The 21,763-nt window shown below is 66.9% G+C and overlaps 3 protein-coding genes across 9 annotated transcripts in view; 2 read left to right on the forward strand and 1 right to left on the reverse strand.

Annotated features, from left to right (window-relative positions):
* The window catches only part of MROH1 (maestro heat like repeat family member 1), a 112,671-nt gene extending 106,856 nt beyond the window's left edge, over nt 1-5,815 (forward strand). For 3 of the 5 annotated variants that reach the window (XM_074387281.1, XM_074387282.1, XM_074387283.1), the window contains 9 exons: nt 2,767-2,904; nt 3,198-3,312; nt 3,763-3,909; nt 4,027-4,215; nt 4,508-4,663; nt 4,729-4,863; nt 4,946-5,048; nt 5,115-5,180; nt 5,515-5,815. In XM_074387281.1, the coding sequence (XP_074243382.1) occupies nt 2,767-2,904; nt 3,198-3,312; nt 3,763-3,909; nt 4,027-4,215; nt 4,508-4,663; nt 4,729-4,863; nt 4,946-5,048; nt 5,115-5,180; nt 5,515-5,600 (1,135 nt within the window). In that variant the 3' untranslated portion in view covers nt 5,601-5,815. Of the gene's footprint in view, nt 1-912; nt 2,905-3,197; nt 3,313-3,762; nt 3,910-4,026; nt 4,216-4,507; nt 4,664-4,728; nt 4,864-4,945; nt 5,049-5,114; nt 5,181-5,514 lie in introns of those variants that run through there. The other 2 variants (XM_074387285.1, XM_074387284.1) reach the window with 2 other exon arrangements.
* A 162-nt stretch (nt 5,816-5,977) lies between these two features.
* BOP1 (BOP1 ribosomal biogenesis factor) overlaps nt 5,978-21,763 on the reverse strand; it is a 30,472-nt gene continuing 14,686 nt past the window's right edge. Inside the window, exons 3-16 of the mRNA XM_039464515.2 lie at nt 19,798-19,878; nt 8,761-8,915; nt 8,568-8,685; nt 8,377-8,478; nt 8,084-8,296; nt 7,837-7,998; nt 7,684-7,764; nt 7,493-7,562; nt 7,281-7,413; nt 7,017-7,197; nt 6,651-6,939; nt 6,460-6,544; nt 6,272-6,379; nt 5,978-6,193 (exon numbers count right to left, since the gene is read on the reverse strand). Coding sequence (XP_039320449.2) covers nt 6,040-6,193; nt 6,272-6,379; nt 6,460-6,544; nt 6,651-6,939; nt 7,017-7,197; nt 7,281-7,413; nt 7,493-7,562; nt 7,684-7,764; nt 7,837-7,998; nt 8,084-8,296; nt 8,377-8,478; nt 8,568-8,685; nt 8,761-8,915; nt 19,798-19,878 — 1,932 coding nt within the window. The 3' untranslated portion in view covers nt 5,978-6,039. The remainder of the gene's footprint in view (nt 6,194-6,271; nt 6,380-6,459; nt 6,545-6,650; nt 6,940-7,016; nt 7,198-7,280; nt 7,414-7,492; nt 7,563-7,683; nt 7,765-7,836; nt 7,999-8,083; nt 8,297-8,376; nt 8,479-8,567; nt 8,686-8,760; nt 8,916-19,797; nt 19,879-21,763) is intronic.
* Nucleotides 8,904-12,418, forward strand: SCX (scleraxis bHLH transcription factor). Of its 3 annotated transcripts, XR_005578171.2 has the most exons (4): nt 8,904-8,993; nt 9,340-11,061; nt 11,562-11,734; nt 12,023-12,418. XR_005578171.2 is itself a non-coding variant. In XM_010329941.3 (3 exons), exons 2-3 carry the CDS (start codon nt 10,495-10,497, stop codon nt 12,059-12,061), a joined length of 606 nt encoding a protein of 201 aa, XP_010328243.2. In that variant the 5' UTR covers nt 8,904-8,993; nt 9,340-10,494; the 3' UTR covers nt 12,062-12,416. The 3 variants fall into 3 exon arrangements, 2 of the variants coding, with proteins under 2 accessions (XP_010328243.2, XP_039320450.1); XM_010329941.3 differs by lacking the exon at nt 11,562-11,734 and having other exon boundaries at nt 12,023-12,416; XM_039464516.2 differs by lacking the exon at nt 12,023-12,418 and having other exon boundaries at nt 11,562-12,007.

Genomic DNA, 21,763 nt, shown 5'->3' on the forward strand with positions numbered 1-21,763 from the left:
CCATGGCCGCCCTTCTCATGCTGGCTGTTAAGGCCCTCCTCCTTGCCTTTGAGGGCGGTATGCGCAGCGGTGCTCAGCATGGGTGGTTGGTGGGAGCTTCATGTGGCAGCTCAGACAGGATCAGGGTGGTGCCTTCTCTTGGGAGTGGAGTTGTGGGGAGTCTTTGGGGTGTAGGCTGGAGTCAACCATGGCAGGACCAGCTTTGTCCCTGCAACTGTCCCAGCAGAGTGGCCTTCGGCACATGCTCCCAGCCCCACATGGAGGAGCTGCCAAAGTCCCTGACGTGGAGGTATTTCAGGGCCCGCACACCTCCTGGGGCCACGGCAGACAGAGCAAGCGGACACCCTGGGCAGGTCTGGCTGTGTGGCCTGTCCCCAGGACCATGAGCCCACGTGAACACAGGGCTGCTATGTCCTGCCTGCCCTGGAGGGCTCTGGCTCCGTCCCACCCAGGCCGCCCAGGTTTGGGCGTGCACCTTGACAAGGACGCGCTAGGGGAACAGCCTGACTTCACCCCCTGCCGGCACCACAGGCTGCTCAGCCACAGGCCGACTCATAAACCCCAGTGGGGCCGGCTGCCAGGGCTGCTCAACCCCTCGCAAACTGAGTGGAAAATGTGAATGGGACGGGCAGCCACCAGCCACTGGGCCGGCATGCTGGGACTCAGTACCTCTGCCCCTCCACTGTGGGGCCGCCCCCAGGTACCCCTTCACTGGGACGATTGCAGAGCCTGGCATACAGGCTGTCACCAGTGGGCCAGACCCTTGCGGGTGCCACATTCTTTAATGTTCTGGCCACAAAAGCAAGGGAGGCACCCTCGTCTAAATCACGAACACATTCCTGAGCCAAACACACGCTTCCCGTTAGATTTGTCGTAGCTGGTTGTGAATTGCTGCGTGTGCGCCATTTGCAGCCTGGAGTGCAGCCCTTGGTCCAGATGGCGCCTTGCAAGCCTCAAGACCTGGAGCAGGGTGTGGAGCTGGAGGCTGAGCTACACTGACTGTGGCCCTGTGGGTCCTTCCTCTGCTTGGGCTGGCCCGGCCTGCTGGTGTCAAGGGCACCTTCCATTAACGCAGTGACGGGTGTGCTTCTCACCTCTGCTTATGGTCAGTGCTGGCTGTCCTGTTCCCAGGGCTAGAAGACCCCTTGGCACCCAGGCTACCTGGGCTCAAAGGATCAGGCCCCACGCTGGAACCATGGGAGACTCCTGGTACACCCAGAGCTGCCTTCTAGCATGTCCTACCTTGGGGAGGGACCCCCTGAGAGTGGAGCCTGGGCTTACTCATCAAGGGCCACGTGAGGGGCTGGCCACCCAAGCATACCTATGGGGGCAGTGGTATACCAGAAGCAGACCCCTAGCACCTGCTTCCTGGGCTGCCACGACCCCCATGGCCCTCGGCTGCTGCAGCCTCTGCGCAGCTCTCAGGCCACCTCAGTCCTGCTGGCATCACCAGCCTGTGTGTCCAACCTCCCAGAAGCCTCATGGGACCCATCACTAGATCTCTAACAAGCTTGTCCTATGCTCCTGTGCTCACCACACCCTCCTGAACCCCACCTGCATGAGGGCCTCAAACACCATCCAGGCGAGCAGGACCTGTCCCCCAGCTTGGCGGGGCCACTTGGTCCTGCTGGGCCCACCCCGTGTCCCAGCACCTGTAGCCGCTTGGTCAAGAGCCCATTATGGGAAGGGTGCCTGTGGGACACCCGGCAGGTGACCTTTGCAGTGGCAGTCACCACAGCCAGTGGCCACCACATGGCTCATGCCGCTTGGGGGTTGTCTGCTCTGGGCCAGGCGCTCCTGAGGACGAGGACTTGTAGAGGCAGAGGTCCACAGGCAGCAGGGGCCTAAGGTGTGAGGTGCTAGTGGGCAGCGGAAGGCCACATGGCAGGGGGCTGTGGGCACCCGAGTTGTGAGGGAGGGTCCTGCCGGGTGGGGATGCTGGTGCAGGGCACCCTGTCCCCCAGACCACGCCTGTTGGGTCTCACACTATGTCCTGCCCACTGGCAGCCAGGAGCACAACAGCCTTAGCAGGAAAGGGCTCATTTGAGCGGATGTCAGATGCCAGGTTCAAGCCGGGCCCCGCGGAGGTTCCAACATCAAACTCTCCCTGTCCGTTTCTGGCCTCTGAGCCCCAGCCCTGCCTCCCACTGCTAGAGAGACCAGAGGGCAAGCAGAGCCCTGGGGCGTCAGGAGAGGTGGAGAGTTGTCCAAGTGTCAGGCCAGGGGTGGCCGAGTTCCTGCCAAGAGACCTGCCTGCTCTTCAGCATGGGCGGGCTGGGTGCACCCCTGCAGTCACTCCAGCTCTCAGCACCATCCTGCCACTCACTTGCCAGCCAGCCTCAGCCAACACTAGGAATGGATCAGGGGCTTGGCTTGGCTGCCTCCCAGGGCTATGGAATCTCCTGGGGTACACATGTGAGAGCCTGAGGTGCCAGGCAGGAAAGGCCTAGGGGTGGGCACCTGTAGTATGGGTGCCCAGCATTGTCCGGGTGTCTAGAAAGGCAGGCAGGTGCGGCCAGGGGGCTTTGGCTGTGTCCAGTTCTCACTTGGATACCTCCAGGCCAACATGTGCATCCTTGCCTTGGGTGGGGAAAACGGGGCGCTCCAACAGGTGGCCCAGAGTCTGCTTCCTGGAAGATGGCTCTGGCAGGGATAGGGCTAGGTGCCAGGTGGACAGCACACACCAGGTGCAGACCTGAGTGGTTCCTCAGGAAGGGAGGCGGGTACATGTGCCCCCACCAGCGGAGCACCCTGGTTATCCTGCAGCTCTGCTGTGGACACCCTGCGGGCTGTGCTGCTCCGAAGCGGCAGTGAGGCTGTGGTACAGCGCATGGACCAAGAGGGAGGCTGGGAGCTGCTCAGGACCTCAGCAGGGCACGAGGAGGGGACTACCAGGTTGGCCAGGTGAGCAGGCCCAGCCCATTGCAGCTTCAGCACTGGCTGGGTTCCAACTGATCTCGGGGGGCCCGGGACGTGACAAGGTTCCCATGTGTCAGGCCGGTGGTGGCCTGAACTCCTGCCTGTTCACTCCCTGGGGTGGGGATGGGGAGAGACCCTTTTGCAGAGGCTTGGCAAGACGCTGGGAGGCACCTGAGTGGAAGAACTCGAAGAGCCTGGCAGCGGGAGGTGGACTGACCAGGGCTGTGCAGGGTGGGAGGTGCCTGGGTAGGGTGCACCCTCAGCAACCCCCTTTGCAGGGCCATGGCTGAGCATGCGGGGCCCCGGCTACCCTTGGTGCTGAAGGAGCTGGCATGCACACAGAGCAGTGCCTATGAGGTCCAGAGGGTGACCACCACCGCCTTCCTGGCTGAGGTAGGCCTTTCCAGGGAAGGAGACGGCATCAGGGCGGGGCTCCTGCTCAGGACAGGCATGGGACACCCTAAAAGGCTCCCTTAACTATGGCCTGCAAAGGAGGGAAGTGGACACTAGCCGCCTCCTCCCAGTGTGCCAGAACTTCCTCTATCCCGCCCAGGAACACCTCTGTTCTTGGTGAGAGGAGGCTGGGCAGGGCTGACCCCTGGAACTCCAGATGACTTTGGTGGTCTGGTCTTGCCCATGGCCATGCAGCAGGGCAGGGTGGGGTCAGAGCGGGCCCCAGCGGCAGAAGTGGGAGGGGCTGCCACAGATCTGAGAGCCAGTGAGTACGTCCTCCAGCTCGTCTGCCTCACCGGCTTGGGGGCCGCCTCTGGTGTTCTGGGCCCGGGCTGGCGGGTTGGGTCCTAGGGTTAGCTGGAGGGGCAGTCATGGCACCCCTGCCTGCAGCTGCTGAACAGCAACGTGGCCAACGACCTGATGCTCCTGGACTCGCTGCTGGAGAGCCTGGCGGCGCGGCAGAAAGACACGTGCACCAGTGTGCGGAGGCTGGTGCTCCGTGGCCTGGCCAACCTGGCCTCCGGCAGCCCTGACAAGGTGGGGTGGGGCCCAGGCAGTGTGGGTGGGAGCTGTACACGAATGCCACCCTGTCTGGTGGGGTGGCATTCAGGGACGGTGACTCTGGGACCCCGGCTGAAAGTAGGGTATTCCCAGGTGCGGACCCACGGCCCCCAGCTCCTCACAGCCATGATTGGCGGGCTGGATGATGGGGACAACCCTCACAGCCCAGTGGCCCTGGAAGCCATGGTGGGCCTGGCGCGGCTGCTGCACCTGACGGAGGCCTGGGACCTGCGCCCGGGGCTGCTGCACACGGCCATCCGCGTCCGGCCCTTCTTCGACAGTGTAGGCTGCGCTGGGGTTGGGGCGGGGCGGGGGAGGCGGGGCCCCAGCTCTTCCAGCCTTTTACTCTGAGCTTTAGCCCCAGCCCCATCCTGCTCCCCATCATTCTCCCACCACTGCTCGGTGACCACAGAGAGCAGCTCAGACCCGCATGGGTGCTGCTTTGCTGGGCCTGGCAGCCCCCACCAGTCCCGGCCCGTGTCAGGCAAGGGCACCATCAACGGCGGGGGGCTAGGACAGGGAGGCCCGCAGGGGCGCAGCCTGTGAGAGGATGCGTGCTGCCTGTCCCTCCCAGGAGAAGACGGAGTTCCGGACGGCGTCCATCCGCCTCTTCGGGCACCTTAACAAGGCCTGCCACGGAGACTGTGAGGACATCTTCCTGGACCAGGTGGTGGGCGGGCTGGCGCCTCTGCTGCTGCACCTGCAGGACCCTCAGGCTGCTGTGGCCAGCGTGAGTAGCCAGGGGGTGGGGCGGGTGGCCTCAACTGGATTCAGCCTCAGTGCTGCACCCCTCAGGCCTGCAGGTTCGCCCTGCTCATGTGTGGCCCCAACCTGGCATGTGAGGACCTCTCAGCCGCCTTCCAGAAGCACCTGCAGGAGGGCCGGGCCCTGCACTTCGGGGAGTTCCTCAACACCACCTGCAAGCACCTGGTGAGGGGCAGGGTGGGGCCAGGTGGACGGGGAGGGGCCAGGTGGGGTGGGGCCAGGAGAGCTGACCAGGCTTCCCCCCCAGATGCACCACTTCCCAGACCTGCTGGGCCGCCTGCTGAGCACCTGCCTGTTTTACTTCAAGAGCAGCTGGGAGGACGTCCGAGCCGCTGCCCCACTGTTCACGGGTGAGCACCGGCCCCTGCCCTGCCCCCATTCCGCCTACAGCCCCGCCTGACACCCCTACTTCACAGGGTTCCTGGTGCTGCACGCGGAGCCCAGGCAGCAGCCGCAGGTGGAGCTAGACCGGCTCATTTCGGGTGAGCTCCCCCTCCAGGGGCCCCTCTGCTGGGCCCTGCTGACCCTGTAGGCACCCACAGGGACTAAGTGATTTTCCTGGATTTCAGGATTTTTTTCCCTGTCACTGGTGACCTCATCGTCTCTAGTAATTCACGGAAACTTCTTAACTGTTCCAAAAGAGCTTAAAAAACACTAAAAAAGGAAAAACTATCTTTCCGTTGGCTCCTGAGCCCTCCCAGCAGAGGCTGTCAGGAGACCGTGGCCAACGAGCAGGCATAGGCATGCGGAGGTCACAGCCCCTAGGCACGGTGGCTGCAAGGCACTGCCCCAGGCAGCCCCTCCCTCTGCCCCCAGCACTCCAGATCCTGCTGAAGGACCCGGCCCCAGAGGTGCGGACGAGGGCTGCTGAGGCCCTGGGCCGCCTGGTGAAGCTCGCCTGAGGCTCCAGCCAGCACCCCCAGCAAGGAGTGCCCACCCAGACCTGTGCCTGCGCTCCGTGACAGGGCCTCCTGCGGACCAGCTGCAGGCTTGGAGGGGCCTGGCTCCAGAACAGGCACTGCCAGGGACTAAACCCAAGCCCTCATCGAGGGGTGTGCCGGGGCCAGACAGGGTGTGGGAGACCGTGTGCCCAATAAACTCATCTGCTCCCAGCAAATGCCTGACAGGGTGCAATGCCACAGCCTCTTAAGGGATGGGCCAGCGGGTGCCCTGGGCTGGGTGTGTTGTCCCCACCGTTTTGCAAGTCGGGGGGCTCGGTGCTGTGGTGGGGGCGGTTTTGTCGGCAACCCCAATTCAAGAAGGTGGGAGCACCAGGCAGCACAGGGAAAAGCCTCTATTGACTCCAGCACAAGCACCCCGGCCCCAGGGCAGGCGGCACAGCTATGAGAAGAGGCGGATGGTCCCATCTGCCCCCGAGGAGAAGACCCACGGCTGAGTAGGGTGGAAGACGACGTCCAGCACCCCCAGGTCTCGGGTCAGCGTGTGTCCCTTCAGTACCTTGACAGGCACCAGCAGGGGGTTCTGCAGAAGGTCACTGTGGGGACAAGGATGACTCAGGACACAACCAGACGCCACTGCCCTGGGGAGGGGGCCAGGCAGGGTTGGCACTCACTTGTACACCATGCCATGGCAGACGATGACAGTGCCGTCGTCCGAGCCTGATGCGAAGAGTGGGTACCGGGGGTGGAAGGCCACAGCTCGCAGAGCTTTCTTGTGGTGTCTGTGGGGAGGAAGCAGCTTGAAGGCAGGCTTGGGCTAGAGGGAGGGGCTCCACTGGCCTCCACCCCCAGCTCTTCTCACCTCAGCACCCTGTATGGCTTGGTGGAAAGGTCCAGATCAAACCACACCAGCTTGCTGTCGTAGCTCCCACAGATGACGTTGTCACCTAGGGCCCAAGGCTGTGATGCAAGTGTCCACACCCCTCCCTCACCTGCCGGGTGCACGGCCCCCCACCCCCCACCTGCCAGGTGCATGGCCCCCCCACCCCTCACCTGCTGGGTGCACAGCCAGGCTGGACACCCACTTGCAGTTGGGCATCAGCTTCTTGGTGAGCTCCTGGCGCAGCAGGTGGTAGAGGCGGATGCTGCGTTGGGACGCCACTAACAAGAAGGGCCGCGAAGGGTGGAAGGCTACCCGCTGTACCTGCCCGTGGCTGCGGCGGAACGGGCTCTGGCTGCGGCGACGGCTCAGCTGATGGATCAGCACCTGGGTGTGGCCCTGGGTGGCCAGTACCACAGCCAGGTAGTCCCCACGTCCATGCCAGGTCACCTGCGTCGCTGGCTGCAGGAGGGCAAGGCTGGCTGATTGGCTGAGCCGGGCCCCTCCCACGGAGCCTCACCCTCGGCGCACCCACACACCGTGCCGTGGCAGATCCGTAGCCGCAGGCCCACTCGGCGCTCCTCCTCCGAGGCCTCCAGCCAGCGGGCGGGCTGCGAGGCAGGCTCCTCAGGCGGGAAGAAGGCACTCAGCAGCTGATCCGTGCCGCCTGCCACCAGCCGGTCCCCCAGAGCCGGGTTCAGCAGTAGCACCGAGTCCTCCCTGTGGGCCAGGCCCAGACAGAGCCCCTCAGCACAGCGCCACCCCTGGCTCCCTTGCCCCCAGGGCTCCCTTGCCCCACTTACACGGCCACAGCCACCAGGCAGACGGTAGGGTTAGGGTTCCAGGCCACGCTCCTCACCACGCCCCCGACAGGCACAGTCCTCACACAGCGGGCAGTGGCCACCTCCCAGAGCCGCAGGGAGCCATCGTCGGAGCCTGGACACAGCAGGGAAGGCTTTCAGCACCTGGACATCCACCTGCCCCCAGCCGAAGGCTACCCCCAGCTCAGACCCACCTGAAGCCAGCCACTGGCCCCCAGGAGAGACACTGAGGCAGCGGACAAGGTCACTGTGGCCCCTGTAGACCTGAGAGGGCAGCGGTGAGGAGCCAGGCACGGAGGGCACAACCCCAGCCCCCCGGTCTCCGCTTAGCAGGCGAGGAGCCAGGCACGGAGGGCACGACCCCAGCCCTCTGGCCTCCACTCACCAGGGCCTGGCACGTGGGGAAGGGCTGCAGGTCCCTCGGCCGAGGCAGCTTGGGGATGAGGTCCTCAGGGTCTACGTTCACCTGGGGCGGGAGAGCGCCAGGTCAGCCTTGCCCCATGTGCTGCCCCCCCCCAGGCGTGCCACCCCCACACACCCTCATCTTGCGCTGCCGAGGGCACAGGTACAGGTCGAGGCAGCGCTCGAAGCGTTCCTGGATGAAGCGTCCGTAGGCAGGCACGGCCCGCAGGCTCGGGAACTTGCGTGGCAGAAAGTTCAGCTTCCTCTCGCTGGGCTCCTGCTGCTCCCACACTGCGCGCTGTGGAGGCCAGGGGGGACTCGGGTGAGGGGGATCAGGAGGCGGCATGGGGGCAGGGCCCAGACCGCCGCCGACGCAGGCCCACCTCCTCCTCGCCAAGCAGGTATTCGGGGGGTGGGTTGTACGACTCGGCATGGCCGGGCAACGCCAACTTGGGTGCGGGCACGTGCATCTTGTGACGCCCCAGCACGGCGTTGGGGTCCTCCTGAGCCCACAGGTCATAGAAGCTGGGGGTAGGGTCTCGGGGCCGGCGAGGCTGGATCCAGCCCATCTTGATGGCATGCACCATGCGAGAGACCTGCACAGACAGCCGGGTCAGGATGGACAACGCAGGGCGGGCGGCCCAGGCCCAGGCCCAGGGACACGGGGCGGCCCCACCTTCTCCTTCTCCACCAGGGAGGGGATGAAGCTGCGCTTGTCAGCTGGGCGGTTGGTCACCGGGTGGATCATGACGTCCCCACTGAAGAAATCGACAGCCGGCTGGGGAACAGACGTGGGCACGTGGGCCGGGGTGGCAGAGCCCCCAACGGTGCCTTCAGAACCCCCCAGGGCCAGCCGCTGCCACCTACCTCATAGGGGTCGAAGCCTGCGTCCCCAAACTGGCCGCTCTGCAGCCGCCGCACCAGCACCACCTGCTCATCGGTCAGCCTCAGGTCCCGCCCTGTCGTTGGGTCCTGCACGGTGCGCCTGGAGACTGCCAGTCAGACCTGCCCCACCCCCCAGGCCCACCCCGGCCGCCAGCCCTGCCCCACCAGCCCTCACCAGTAGTCAGGGTTGTCCATCTTGTCCAGGAACTGATCCAGCTCATCCTGGGTCCTCAGGGGCTTGTAGATGCACCTGCCATCCAGGTCGTAGCCCACGTGGGGGAAGTCGTCGTACCACTCCAGGGGCACGTTGCCCACCGTGTTCCGGATGTCCTACAGCCAGCGGGGGCCACCATGTCAGCATTTGACCCTACAAGGCCCATCCCGGCATTGGGTCGCCCAGGGGAGCAGGTGAGGAGGCTGTGGGGTGAGTGCAGGCCCGGCCCTCAAGGGCCCTGAGGTCACTGGCCCCGACAGACGCCCTTTCCCCAGCCCTGGGGTCTGACGTGGCACGGCGGCCACGCTGCCCCCACCCCCGCCCTTGGAGGCGCCGGAGCTGCACCTTCACATTTTCCACTGAAGTGGTGCCAACCCCAGAGCTCCCCCCTCGTTGGATTCCTTGGCCAGGGCTCTGGGCAGCCACAGACAGGGATGACCTCATCACCCTCGGGCTCCCTCCCCTGGCAGGGGCCTTAAGCAGAATTGGGCAGCTGAAAGACAGGGACTCAGGGAAGACCCCACCTGACCCACTCCACAGAGAGACAGAAGCCGAGGCTTCTCCGTGGGAGCACCCCGCCATCTGCCCCCGGCCCCTCCCCAGGCAGAACAGCCACGTTCCTGGACGCACATTCCTGGTTGCAGCCCCTGCCAGCCGCCACCCTCGCTCTTTCCAGCCTGGGGACCGCTGCCCAGGCGGCTGCTTCCTGCAACAGTAGCCACGGGGAGGGGCCCAGGCAAGACAGAGCACAGCTGGGCGCCTGCTGCCCCCCTGCCATAGGAGGGACCCCTTGGGCCGTGCCCCTCCCCAGAGGGCCACCCCCAGCACCTCCCCACACAACTGCCTTCCCTCTCCTCCACCTGGGAAAAGGGGGCCATCCCCAAACTGGAGAATGGGGGTATGTGTATGTCTCCTGAGGGGCCTGGTGGCCCTGGAGAGGAACAGGAGAAAAGGGGGAGATGAGAAAGAGACACCCACGGGGAGAGGGGTCCACACAGCACAGAACAGGGGACCTGGTCAGGGCCTGGCAGGAGGCACAGTCCGTGCCAAGCCTGGAGGGGCAGGTGCAGGGCAGACAGGCAGGGACTGAGCTCTAGGCCCTTGAACGCTCGGCTGTGCCCGCCTCCTGCACACACGGCCTGGCACAGGCAGGACCTGGCGCGCATGGAGTCAGAGACAGACAGGGTGCGGTCAGGCAGCAGGGCCAGGGCGGCTGGGTTAACACGGTTGTGCCACGGGAGAAAGTGGGGTGGTGGGTCCCGCTGACCTCCTTCCCCTCTCCTGGGGAGGGGGGGCACTGCGGTCTTGGGGCTCTGAGGAACTATGGCCTAGAGGCCTCCCGCTTCCTCCGCATCCCCAGAGACAGCGCGATGCTCCAAAGACCCGCACCCCGCCCCCGCAAGCGTGGCCACAGAAGGCCCGGGGACCCGACGGGCAGCTCGAGGAGCCTCCGGGCCAGGAGGGGCGGGGCGTGCACGGGGGCGGGGCCGGGCCGCCGCTATAAAGGCGCGGCTCGGGGCCCAGCTCCAGCCCGGGACGCACATGTGCGCGCGGCGCCCGGCAGCTGCCACCGCGGGGCGCAGCCGAGACCCCGCGCCTTGCCTCGGCCCCGGGTGGCCCGCGAGGCCCGCGGCGGCCGCAGGAGGCGGCATGAGCAGCGTGCGACGGAGCTGACGCCGCGCCCCCGCTGGCCCCATGTCCTTCGCCACGCTGCGCCCGGCGCCGCCGGGCCGCTACCTGTACCCCGAGGTGAGCCCGCTGTCGGAGGATGAGGACCGCGGCAGCGAGAGCTCGGGCTCCGACGAGAAACCCTGCCGCGTGCACGCGGCGCGCTGCGGCCTCCAGGGCGGCCGGCGGAGGTCGGGGGGCCGGCGAGCCGGGGGCGGGGGGCCGGGGGGCCGGCCAGGCCGTGAGCCCCGGCAGCGGCACACGGCGAACGCGCGCGAGCGGGACCGCACCAACAGCGTGAACACGGCCTTCACGGCGCTGCGCACGCTGATCCCCACCGAGCCCGCCGACCGCAAGCTCTCAAAGATCGAGACACTGCGCCTGGCCTCCAGCTACATCTCGCACCTGGGCAACGTGCTGCTGGCGGGCGAGGCCTGCGGAGACGGACAGCCCTGCCACTCGGGTCCGGCATTCTTCCACGCGGCGCGCGCGGGCAGCCCCCCGCCTCCGCCCCCGCCGCCTCCCACCCGCGACGGCGAGAACGCCCAGCCCAAACAGATCTGCACCTTCTGCCTCAGCAACCAGAGAAAGTTGGTGAGCACGGGCCGTGGGGCACCGAGGGGGCCTCCAATGCACCCCTCAGCCCACACCTGCCAGGCAGAGGCGGCGAGGCCACGCAGGCAGGGCTCCCCAGCAGGGCACAGGCAGGCACACCTGTAACACAGGCCTGCCGGGGGCTGGGCCTTCTCGCTGGGCTGCTCCTCTCCAGGAGTCCTTAGGACACCGGGCTCCCAGTGGAGTGTGGAGTGCCTGCCAGGGAGCTGCACGAGGGGCAAGAGCTAGGGAAGGCCAGAGGGGGCCCCACCCAGTGCGGGGAGGCTGGGGAGCTGGACCAGGCCGCCGCAAGCCGCCCTATTCAGCAAGGTGAAAGGTGGAGGGAAAAGAGCCGAGTTCATAAGTAAGATGCTGCTTCCAGCCCACCCACCCTGCCCCTGGCAAGGGGCAGCAGTGTTGGGACCCCGGGATCTTCACAGCCCTGTGGCCCACCACCGGCCTAGGCCATCTTGGGCACCTGCTGTCCACACCCTGCCCAGGCTGTACAGCAAGACGCCAGGTCCTGTAGGGCTGCCGGAGACATGGACCATGGGACATGAAGGCAGAGGCTGGCAGGAGATGTGGGGGCCGGGGAGGTGAGGGCCCCTGCAGGAGACGCTGGCCAGCTGTGATTTACAGCTCCTGCTGAGCTTGGTGGCACCGGAAAAGCAGGGTGAGCAGGGAGAAAATACGGCCCGGCTTTTCCCAATCCCCATTTCCTCTCCAGACAGCACGCGCGAGCTCCTGGGGCCTGAACATCTGGGAAATTTAATTTTACAATTTCGGCTGTGCAGCAGTGTGCTCCCCTCCCCAAAACGCTTGGGGGAAGCTGGGGAGAGCTGGGAAGGAGGTGCCTGCCTCAGCGCTGGCCACCTGAGATTGCACCCAGCAGGGAGGCCAGAGAGGCGCAGACTGGCGCTGGGCTCTGCCGGGCGCTGACACCCCTCCCTCCCCTCCGCAGAGCAAGGACCGCGACAGAAAGACAGCCATTCGCAGTTAGGAGGCGGCCGGCAGACGCTACTGGGGAGGTGGACGCCCTGGGCGACCACAGACAGCCCCACCTTGGACCTGAGCTGGGCAAGGTTCGCCGTGAGCACGCCCCCAAGGCCAGCCCTGCCCTGGCTGTGAGCGGGCCGAGGGACAGACGGACGTACAGACAGGCACCGGCAGCGGGACTGCGCTGGCCCCAGCACCTGCCCGGGCCCACTGGAACTTTCTGCGCTGGCTTCGGGCCTGGGTTTTCTTCTGGCCACTGTGTGTGGGCATCTTGTGTTTCTGATAATGATAATATAAAGTCTGAAAATTTTTGTATAATTAAAAACAAAACAGTATCTTCCAAATGTGGAGACCAACTGTCCACTTGAAAGTTTCAGAACGCACCCCCAGCCCGAGCCTCCATTCCCACCCCTGGTGGTTCCACCCTCCTTGGGCTCCCTGGGAAGCCCTCACTTTCCAGGGTTCAGGGCCATCCCTCCCCGGCCTGAGGCGCTGAGGACAGAGGCCTCTATCGGAAAGCTGGGGGGTGGGGAACGAGGGGTCCATGCCGGGGAGGGGGTGGGGGAGGAGCTGTGGGGCAGAAGGTGGGAGGGTGAGGAAGGACAGGGCCCCCACAAGGCAGGGAGGGGGGCAGCAGCAGGGCAGGGGTGCCCCACCCTGGGGCCTGCCAGGCCTTCAGGGGACAGGGGAGTGAGGAGGAGCTGCATCTGGCCTCGGAGTGCCAAGGAGTGGCCACAAGGAGTGGAGAGAGCTGTGCTGCCCAGCGGAGGGGGTGGGTGCCCTGCCTCCACGAGCCTGGCCTGGAGGGACGGACGTCTTCTCCGTCTGCACCAGGGCCACTTGGACCCTAGAAGCACTGCCCGCATGGGAAGGAGGACCCCCTGGCCACCTCCTCCCGCCACCGGGCGCCACCCAGCCGGCTCCCTGAAGACCCCGCCCACCACAGGAGGTGGGTTTTGCCCCCACAGCAGTCTGCACACAGCTGGCCGGTCATTAAAACCCTGCAGGTGACAATTACCATTTATTTAGTGGTGTGAGCTCAGTGGGCACAAAGGGAAGAAAGGCGGGCGGTGCTCCCCCCAACCCTGCCAGGCCACAGCCCGGCTTCCGGCTGGGCGGACAATGGCTGACAGTGCCAGATGCGGGCGTCTGGGCAGCGGCCGGCCCCAGTTCCCTCCTCGGCACAGGCACGGATGCGCCCCCGGAGGGAGACCAGGTGCTGTGGCCCACGTGGGCATCGGCGCAGGGCTGGGCCGGGACTGCCCCTCCTCTGCAAAGACAGGCTCCAGGGAACCACGGAGCAGGAAGCAGTGGTGTAATTTTGGAGGAAATTCTCAAAGCCAGAGCCATTAAGGGCTAGAGGGGGGCTGTGTCCAATCTGATAGAAATATAACAGGATAAAAAGTCACAACGGCAGGTTTCGTTCAGAGAGAAACCCAACCCCAAATTTCCTTTCCCTAATCCTGCAGGAGCCCACAGCTGGCCAGAGGGAGGGGAGGAGAGGACAAGCTCAGTCACTGCAGAAGCCCCCGCCCGCCGGGAGGCCGGGCCCCGGGGGACATGGCGGTGCAGCTAGGGGCTGAGGCACCCCCTCCCTTCCCTTCTCGGGTGCTTTCCTCACACCCCCGCCCACCACCCTCCCAGGCGCTAAGGTGCCAGTGAGGAGCAAGGCCAGGCCAGGCACTCTGCACAGCACCTGAAGACCCACGGCCCCTACGCCGGCCCTTCCTCCGTGAGCACTGGGGTCTGTGGCCCACATGCCCTTCACCTCCAGGCCTCCCATCTCCAGACCTGGGCCTGGTGGGGGTTGCAAACCTCCACATGAACCCCCACCTCAGTGGCCACTCAGCGCTGGGGACAAATCTGAGGAGCGGGCACTTGGAAGATACTGAGTCCCCAGGGCAGGGACACCAGGGGCTGCCGGCCTGAGCAGGCAGGTGCAGGACCTCGGTGGCCGGCACCAATGGGCACCCCATGGCCAGAGCTCAGTGCGGAGGGATGCCAGCATCGAGCTCGGAACGGGAACGCCGGAGGGCAGACCGGAGCAGTGGGAAGGTAGCGGCCGAGCTGGGGGGTCTGGGCAGGGTCAAGAGGGACCGCAAGGGAAAGGGAGGTCAGAGTCCCCAGGATTGGGGCCAGAATTTGGGGTGTCTAACGAGGCCAGAAGAAAGGGCCAATTGACCCAGAGGACTCGGAGCTGAACGGATCCCCAGGGCCCCGCTGGTTGGGGTGCAGCACTCACAGCCAGGCCCTCTGCTGCAGGCCCGACTCCGACCGCGGCTGCAGCTTGGCCAGCCTCGGGCCTGGGCAGCCAGCCCAGCCGCTCCCTGAGCTGCACCGGTAGCAGCGGCCGGGGGCCCGGCCCGCCAGCCAGCAAGAGGGAGGGGCGGAGGGGGAGCGCTCCGTCACCCTCCACTGCTCCAGAAATTCAAACCAGACCGGGGGTGGCGTGGGCTGACCCCCAGGCCTGCGGCGGCCCACCCGAATCCCCTCTCGGCTCACAGCCGCCGGGCAGAGGAGTGGCAGGTGCTCCCTGCCCACCACAGCCCCTGGCTCCCTTCCCGGAGTGCTGGCCTCACCTCCACAGAGACCCAGGGCTCCCTCTGCCTGTGCCCCACAGAGGCAGCTGGGACGGAAGGGGGCCCAGCCTGCACCCCGGGCCAGCAGCCGCCCCTGTGAGCCGTGCTGGGCTGGAAATGCTCTGCTGGGCCTCAGCTGTCAGCTCCTGTCCCCGGCCTGGGGAACGAGCTGCTGGCCGCACACATGATTCATCACCAGCCGCCTGCGCCCACCGCCAGCCGCCCCGCCCTGCACAGCACCTGCGGGCGCCAGGAAACACATGTGACCCCTCCGGGTCAGGCCCCGCACGAGACCCGGGCCAGCCGGGGGCACACACAGACCCAGCGTCAGCGCTCTCCCGGGGGCCGCCCAGCCCCAAGGACAGGCCCCCAGCCCAGACTGCACCGGACACAGGCCACAACTGGCTGATGTGTCGGCTGGGATTTTTCCGCTCTCGATGAGCCCCCTTCCCTCCCCCTCCCCAAAGTGGCTGCAGCTGTCAGGACCACAGATTGGAACTGCAGGTATGGGGCTGGCCCGCTGCCCGCCTCCTCCCGTGTCTGTCTGCGAGAGAGGAAGCCGGCCCACCTCTGGAATCCTTCACTCTCTCCTCGTTCCGCCTCTCCCACCTGTCCCCGGGGAGCGTGGGGTCAGCCGCCCTCGCTCCGTCTCTCTCTTCCCCAGCCCCTCTCCGATTACAATGCGGGTAGTGTTCAGCGTTCTCGCCGCTCCCCTGCACGCAACGCCCGCCTGTCTCGGAGCGCCACACAGCCTTCCTGTGCGACGTGAGGCGGCCTCGGCCTCCTCCTCCTCCTCCTCCTCCTCCTCCCCCACCTCCTTCTCCTCTTCCTCAGGGCTGTATCTGTCAAAGTACTCAGGGCAAGGCCAGGGCAGGAGGCTCACCTGCTGCATCTCACCCTGCTGAAGTTTCCAGTGGGTTGCTGGGCCTGGGAGCCCAGGCCAGAGGGGAGCGAGCAAGCCAGGTCCTGCTTGGCCTCCTCCCCAAAGTCCAAACCTGTTGAGCAGACCCCAGCCCAAGGTGGGGGCCCAGGCAGGAGGAGCCACCAGCTCAGACACCCTCACCTCCAGCCCCGCTCACGTCTATGCGTCTGCCCTTCCAGAGGCTATGCGCCCACAGCTCAGCCTCCTCCCTGCGCCTCCACAGCGGGGAGGGCAGCACGTCAGCCCCTTGGGGTCTGCAGGCTGGAGGGCACTACTGGCCCAGAGGTTCCTGCAGACCCTGGCCTGCCTCAGTCTCTGGTGGGGCTGGCCCAGGGACAATGGCTGTCCGACCCCTGCAGAGCACCCCAAGGCCTGGCGGCTCATAAGCAGGGCCTCCCAGAAACTCCTGCAGGATGCTGGGAGTGGGGCGTGGCCCCCCACACCTAGTGCCCACCCCTTCTCAGCCTGCTCTGAGCCCCACGATTCAGTGCAGCTTCTAGTGGGGTGGGGACAGGGCTCCAGAACCGTAACCCGCTCAGCCCAACTCCAGACACCTCCAAAATCTCAACGTGTAAACTTTCCCCTCAGTCCCAAGCCACAAACACACGCACCTGTGACTCCCATCCCCGGTGGAACCACCCTGGCCTTGGGACACACACCCAGACCTAGCCCTCTGCAGACGGCCTCCCCAGAAGGCCCAGAGCCTGCAGCCCCCAGCAGCCGCCCAGCAGGCCTTGCCCTCCAACAGCGTCCCCAGCTCAGCTTCACAGGCTGCTCTGCCGGCCCCAGGGCAAAGCCTCTGCTCAACAGCCCCGTGGCGCATGCCCACCCCCCAACCTGGGTTTCTGCCACCAAGGAGCCTGGCCCTGAGTGGGCGCAGCAGGCCAGGGCCTCCACCACCCTTGCAGCACACAAGCAGGAGGCCAAGGCTCTGAAGAGGCCACGCCCACCTGCCAGCCACTGCCCGGCCTGGCTTCATCTGAGAGCCCAGGGTGCCCCCATGAGGGCCCTGGCTTCCCCTGCCCCTCCTCACTGAGCCCAGGGGACTCTCCCAAACAGGAAAACAGTGCAGCAGGCCAGGCCTAGGAGGGCCTCTCTGGCCAAGGGGCAGCAGCAGTCACGCCACACACACCCACCCACAGCCAGGCCAGCAGGGCGCGCTGTGCCCCTCCTCAGCAGGAAGGGACCAGACCCGAGGGCCAGCCCCAGCCCAGCCAGCAGCCATCGCGGAGACAGGCATACAGGCAGCCTGGGGGGTGGACGGCCACCAGGGAGATCGGGGCGGTCTGCAGGCCCGGGCGCCCTCCGCAAGCAGCGTGAGGAGGGCCGTTTGCCTGCCGGGAAACCTGAGCCGAGGCAGCGCTGCCAGCAGCGACGCAAGCCTGAGTGCGCGCGGGGCCAGGAAGGGGGGGCGGGGGCGGCCCGGAGGAGTGGGAGGCCGCCAGCACTGAAGGCAGCTGCCGGTTCAGTAGCTGGGAGAGGCCATTAACGGCACTTGGCGCGAGAGCAGAGGGGACCACGGGCTCCGGATGCCGGCAGGCCAGGCCGCATCCCTGCGGGAACCGACTCGGCCCAGGCAGGGTCCAGGGCACCGGGGAGCCGCCAGGGCTGCACCCCAGCCCCAGCCTCCAGAGCCCCAGGAGGCCTTGCAAGGGATGGCCCCAGCCCAGTACCCGGGGCACGGGAAAGGGATAGCAGATGGCGGCTCCTCCGGCCAGAGTTCACGGCCACCCCGACCCCTGGCCTGCCGCCCTTTCCCGACAAACATGGCCGCAGGCTGCTGGGCAGGCAGGGGAGGAGGGTGGCTGCATCCTCCGCCCGACAGCTGCCCAGCCTCAGTTTCTCCCACACACTCAAATCATATCGGAGTGGCTGCTTCTGCAAAGGCTGAGCAGCCCCCTCGCCCCGCCCCTCCACCCCGGCCCACCTCCCCGGGGGTCCCAGCAGCTGGATGAGATCACGTCTGTGAAGCTCCAGGCACGGTGGGAGAGGGGTGAGGTGGCCATGCGGGGGCGGGGCAGCCCGAGGCTCAGCCGGCTCCTGGGGGCCCCCCACTGCCGGCGGCAGGACCCCAGCCAGGCCCAGCGCCTCCTCCAGGGGCTCCGCCCGCCTCCCTCTGCCCGCTGCCTGCACATCTGGGGGAAGGGAACAAGGAGACGTGAGAGGCTGCTCAGGTCCTCCGACGTCAGCGTCCGGCAGGGGGTCCCCGACAGGGACAGGCCCAGAAGCCCCCATGTCATCCTGGTCCAGGCCTGGGTCCAGACCCAGGGAGGGCAGGGAAGTGGCCAAGGAGACGGGGAGGCAAGTGGTCAGCGGAGGCGAGTAGGAACCTCCCGCCGGCAGGAGCGCGGCCCGGCCTTCTCAGCGCCGAAGCCACCGCCACCCTGGACCCCCGGGCGAGACGGGCACTCGCAGGACCCACACCCCAGCAGCACGCTCCCTGCCCTGCTGCCAGCCCTGGAGGGCCCCGGCAGTGAGGTCGGCCCAGGGACCTCTCCCAGCCAGCTCTGCCCAGTGCCAAGGAAGACCAGCGTCCTGGTGCCACGGCCACCTCCAAGGACACGCGGCTGCCCAACGGGCCCTGCTCTCTTCACCCCACGGTCTCATCGGAGCACGGCGGGCTGAGCGTCTCCTACCTCCCAAGCCTCCTCCCTGCCCACGTGGCCCCACATCACTCCCCTAGGGCCACCCCACTCTGCTCCGAGGGAGCGGAGGCCTTCTCTGGAAGGCAGGCATCTGCACCGGCCTGGCCTGGCTCCCGAAAGCCGAGCTCTGCCGCCCCCTCGAGCCGCTGGCCGGCTGTGCTGGCATGAGCGCCCGCGGCATCCCGGCTCCCTTGCTGTCACTGAGACCGGCATATGGGATAGTCATCACCGGAGGAAGCAGCCCCCACAGCCCTGGCTGGCTTCCTCCCGGCACGGCAGGGGGCTGCCCACCCGGCAGGCAGCAGTGGCACCGCACGGGCCCCGGCGAGGCACCCCCGGGCAGCAGGGGCCGCAGGCCCTGCTGGGGCCCCTCCCCCGGCCTCCGCACTCCATTTACAATCATCATCGATTTCTCCAAATACCAAATATAAAAAAGTAGCCGACAGGATGTGGCTGCCGACAGCCCGAGCCCCTGGGAGGGGGAGGGGAGACAGGCAGGGAGCCCCCCCTCTCTGAGTGAGCCCGCTGCTCCGGCCAGGAAACCAATTTATTTTGTTTTGTCTCTGTTCTCTGAATGCGCAGCAGAGACCGGATCGGGCGGGCAGCCAAGACTCCTGCAGCCACAGCCAAGAGAGCCGAAGGATGGGGGAGGAACCTGGGTGGGGGGGACGCGCGTCTCCCCAGGGTCCCCGGGGACAGCCCCTGACAGGCAGGAAGAGCTCCTTCGGGAAGACCCTACGCCAAAGGCTCCTCCTCCCCCCGCAGCCCCCCAGGGCCCAAAGGGGACTCCACCTCACACCCAGGTACTCCACTGGGACTACGGCCCTGCCTGGGGTCAGGCCACACTGAGGAGGGTACAGGCGGGCAGTGCCTCTGACCCCGGAGCTCCTCAGAGCATCCAGCCCCTCCCAAATGAGGGAAGCCCCCACGAAGCCAACTCTGCTCCTGGACACAGCCTGTCCCAGCCTCTCGACGCCTGAGGAGCAAACTCCTAACAAGAAACAGCCAGCCTTCTGCCCCTCCTGAGAGGTGCTCCTGGGACTCAGCGGCCCGAAGGCAACAGCCCCAGCCTATGTCGGCCACCACGCGGGGTAGGGGGAACTCCAGGGGAAGGGAAGGGCCACAGCTGCCCAGAACACCGGGAGCGGCCCGGCCTTGTCCGGCCAGAGGCCAACCTGCGGCCCACCCCACAGCAGGCACGACCACCCCGGTCCATCGCCCCCACCCAGACCATGCATGCTGCCCCCAGGGAGCCCACAGCCTCCCTGCAGATGCCACAGGAGCCCCGGGGCCTGTCCACAGGCCAGGACCGACAAGGGGCACGGAGCCACCCCCAGCTCCTTTCCTTTCACAGGTGACGATCACACACAAACACTGTAGTCATGTGTCTCAGACCTCGAAATTGCTCTTCCAGACAGGGAGCAGGACCCCGAGCCGGGACGCCCACTCAGGCCTCGGCATTCTCACCGCCAAGACGCCTCTGCCCCTGCCAATGGGGCCCACCTGTGGGCAACCCCGGCCCCGAGGCCCCGCACCTGCTGGGCTATAATGGAAGCTGCCCCACCCTGCCAGTGGGAAAGAAGCCCCAGCCCACCTCCTCATCAGAGCTGTCCTCGGCATACTCATCTGCAGTCGGGACACTCGCCATCTCCGTCCTGGGGCGAGCGGGGTCAGCCTGCAGAGAGAGGGGAGAGCGGTTACCTCAGGGACTGGAAGATGTCCTTTGACCTTGGGTAGACCCCAGACCCAAGCACCCCACCACCCCCAAGTCTCTGAGCAGCTCCAGCCTGGCCCAGGCCACAGCACAAGACCAAGAACACCCAGCTCAAAGGGAGCCTCTAAGGGCTGTGGCTGGCACCCGGCACCTCAGGTCCTGCCCACGGCCCTGTCCCTGGGCCGACATGGGTGTCAGGCTGGACACAGGGCCACTGGGGCAGTCAAGAGCAAAGTCCCCAGCCGAGCACGAAGGCCACCCCCGACCCACTGCCAACCACCCATCCACCCATCCATGTCAAAGCTGCAGGATTCCTCCCAAAGCCCCCACCCAGGACTCCTGCCAAGCCCCGCCTGGGACCAGGGGCCACATGGTGGGGGTAGGAGCAGACACAGGCATCACAATGGCATCACCAGGTGCAATGCTCTTGAAGGGGTCGGGGCACACACTGTCCCGGGGCCACATCCGGCCCGGTCCAGCCAGCAGAGGGCCCAGAGAGGCGCCCCAACACTCAGAATGCCTGCAGCCCCCCGCATTCTCCCACTCCCCATGTCCACAGCCCAGGCCAACCCCAGCCCACCAGGTCAAAGAGTGGGCGCCACTGAGAATTCACATCCCAACCTGGAAAACAGATTCTGCCCTCCACTGGGGAGGTGAGGATGGCTCCAAGCAGATCGGGTTTACCGGCGGAACCAGGACTGATGGGTAAAACAGGCCCACCTCTCGCCCTTGGGGGCAGTAAAGTGCTGGGGCGCAGGAACCCCAGAGTGAGGGTGGGCGCGCCCCACCCCCGCCCCGAGCCCCTCTTCCCTCCTGCCCAGGCAGGAGCCAAAGGCCTGCGGAGCCAAGTCCTCCTCTGCCTGTTTTTCCCTTCAATATAAAGAGAGATGGGAGACTAAGTTTTTTTCCAGGCCAGGAACAAGGAAGGATTCAGTTTCCACACCTCCCACCACCGCTAACAGTGGCCTGGGGCCCCCAGTGACACTGAGCCCTTGCCCCCACAGCCACAGCAGACACGCCAACCCCAGCCCCAAGCCCCAGACCTGGACGAGGGCAGTTCCACACCCAGCTGTGGTCAGCTGCCCCCCTCAGCCTCTGCCAAACGGGTCTCCACAGTGGCCCCGGCTGAAGCACCCTGGGAGTCCCAGCCTCAGTGCTGCTCGTGGGCCAGTCCCAGGGTCCCGGCAGGTGATGACAGACTTGTACCCCACAGCTCTGTGCCCCATGGCCCCTGTGCTAGCCATGGACAGGCCACAGCACAGGCAGGCCCGGGGTTCCCAGGGGCACAGCATCCCCAGGGGATAGCTGCAGGGCACACCGAGTCCACCAGGGGGCGGCAGCACCCAGCCGGGCCCAGAGGTGTGGGCAGAGGAGGGGCGGGCAGGGGCAGCGCGGGCAGGGGCGGGGCGGGCAGAGGAGGGGCGGGCAGGGGCAGCGCGGGCAGGGGCGGGGCGGGCAGGGGCGGGGCAGGCAGGGACGGCGCGGGCAGGGGAGGTGTGGGCAGGGGCAGCGCGGGCAGGGGCGGGGCGGGCAGGGGCGGGGCGGGCAGAGGAGGGGCGGGCAGGGGCAGCGCGGGCAGGGGCGGGGCGGGCAGGGGCGGGGCGGGCAGAGGAGGGGCGGGCAGGGGCAGCGCGGGCAGGGGCGGGGCGGGCAGGGGAGGTGTGGGCAGGGGCAGCACCAGCAGGGGCGGGGCGGGCAGGGGAGGGGCGGGCAGGGGCGGCGCGGGCAGGGGCAGGGCGGGCATGGGCGGGGCGGGCAGGGGCGGCGCGGGCAGGGGCGGGGCGGGCATGGGCGGGGCGGGCAGAGGAGGGGCGGGCAGGGGTGGCGTGGGCAGGGGCGGCGCGGG

The sequence above is a fragment of the Saimiri boliviensis genome, chromosome 15, assembly GCF_048565385.1.
Source record: "Saimiri boliviensis isolate mSaiBol1 chromosome 15, mSaiBol1.pri, whole genome shotgun sequence".
NCBI lineage: Eukaryota > Metazoa > Chordata > Mammalia > Primates > Cebidae > Saimiri > Saimiri boliviensis.

Coding starts and splice junctions, on each gene's coding strand:
- SCX (XM_039464516.2), top strand. CDS start 10,495: ATGTCCTTCGCCACGCTGCGCCCGGCGCCGCCGGGCCGCTACCTGTAC. Junction 11,062..11,561: donor TCAGCAACCAGAGAAAGTTG/GTGAGCACGGGC, acceptor CACCCTGCCCAG/GCTGTACAGCAAGACGCCAG.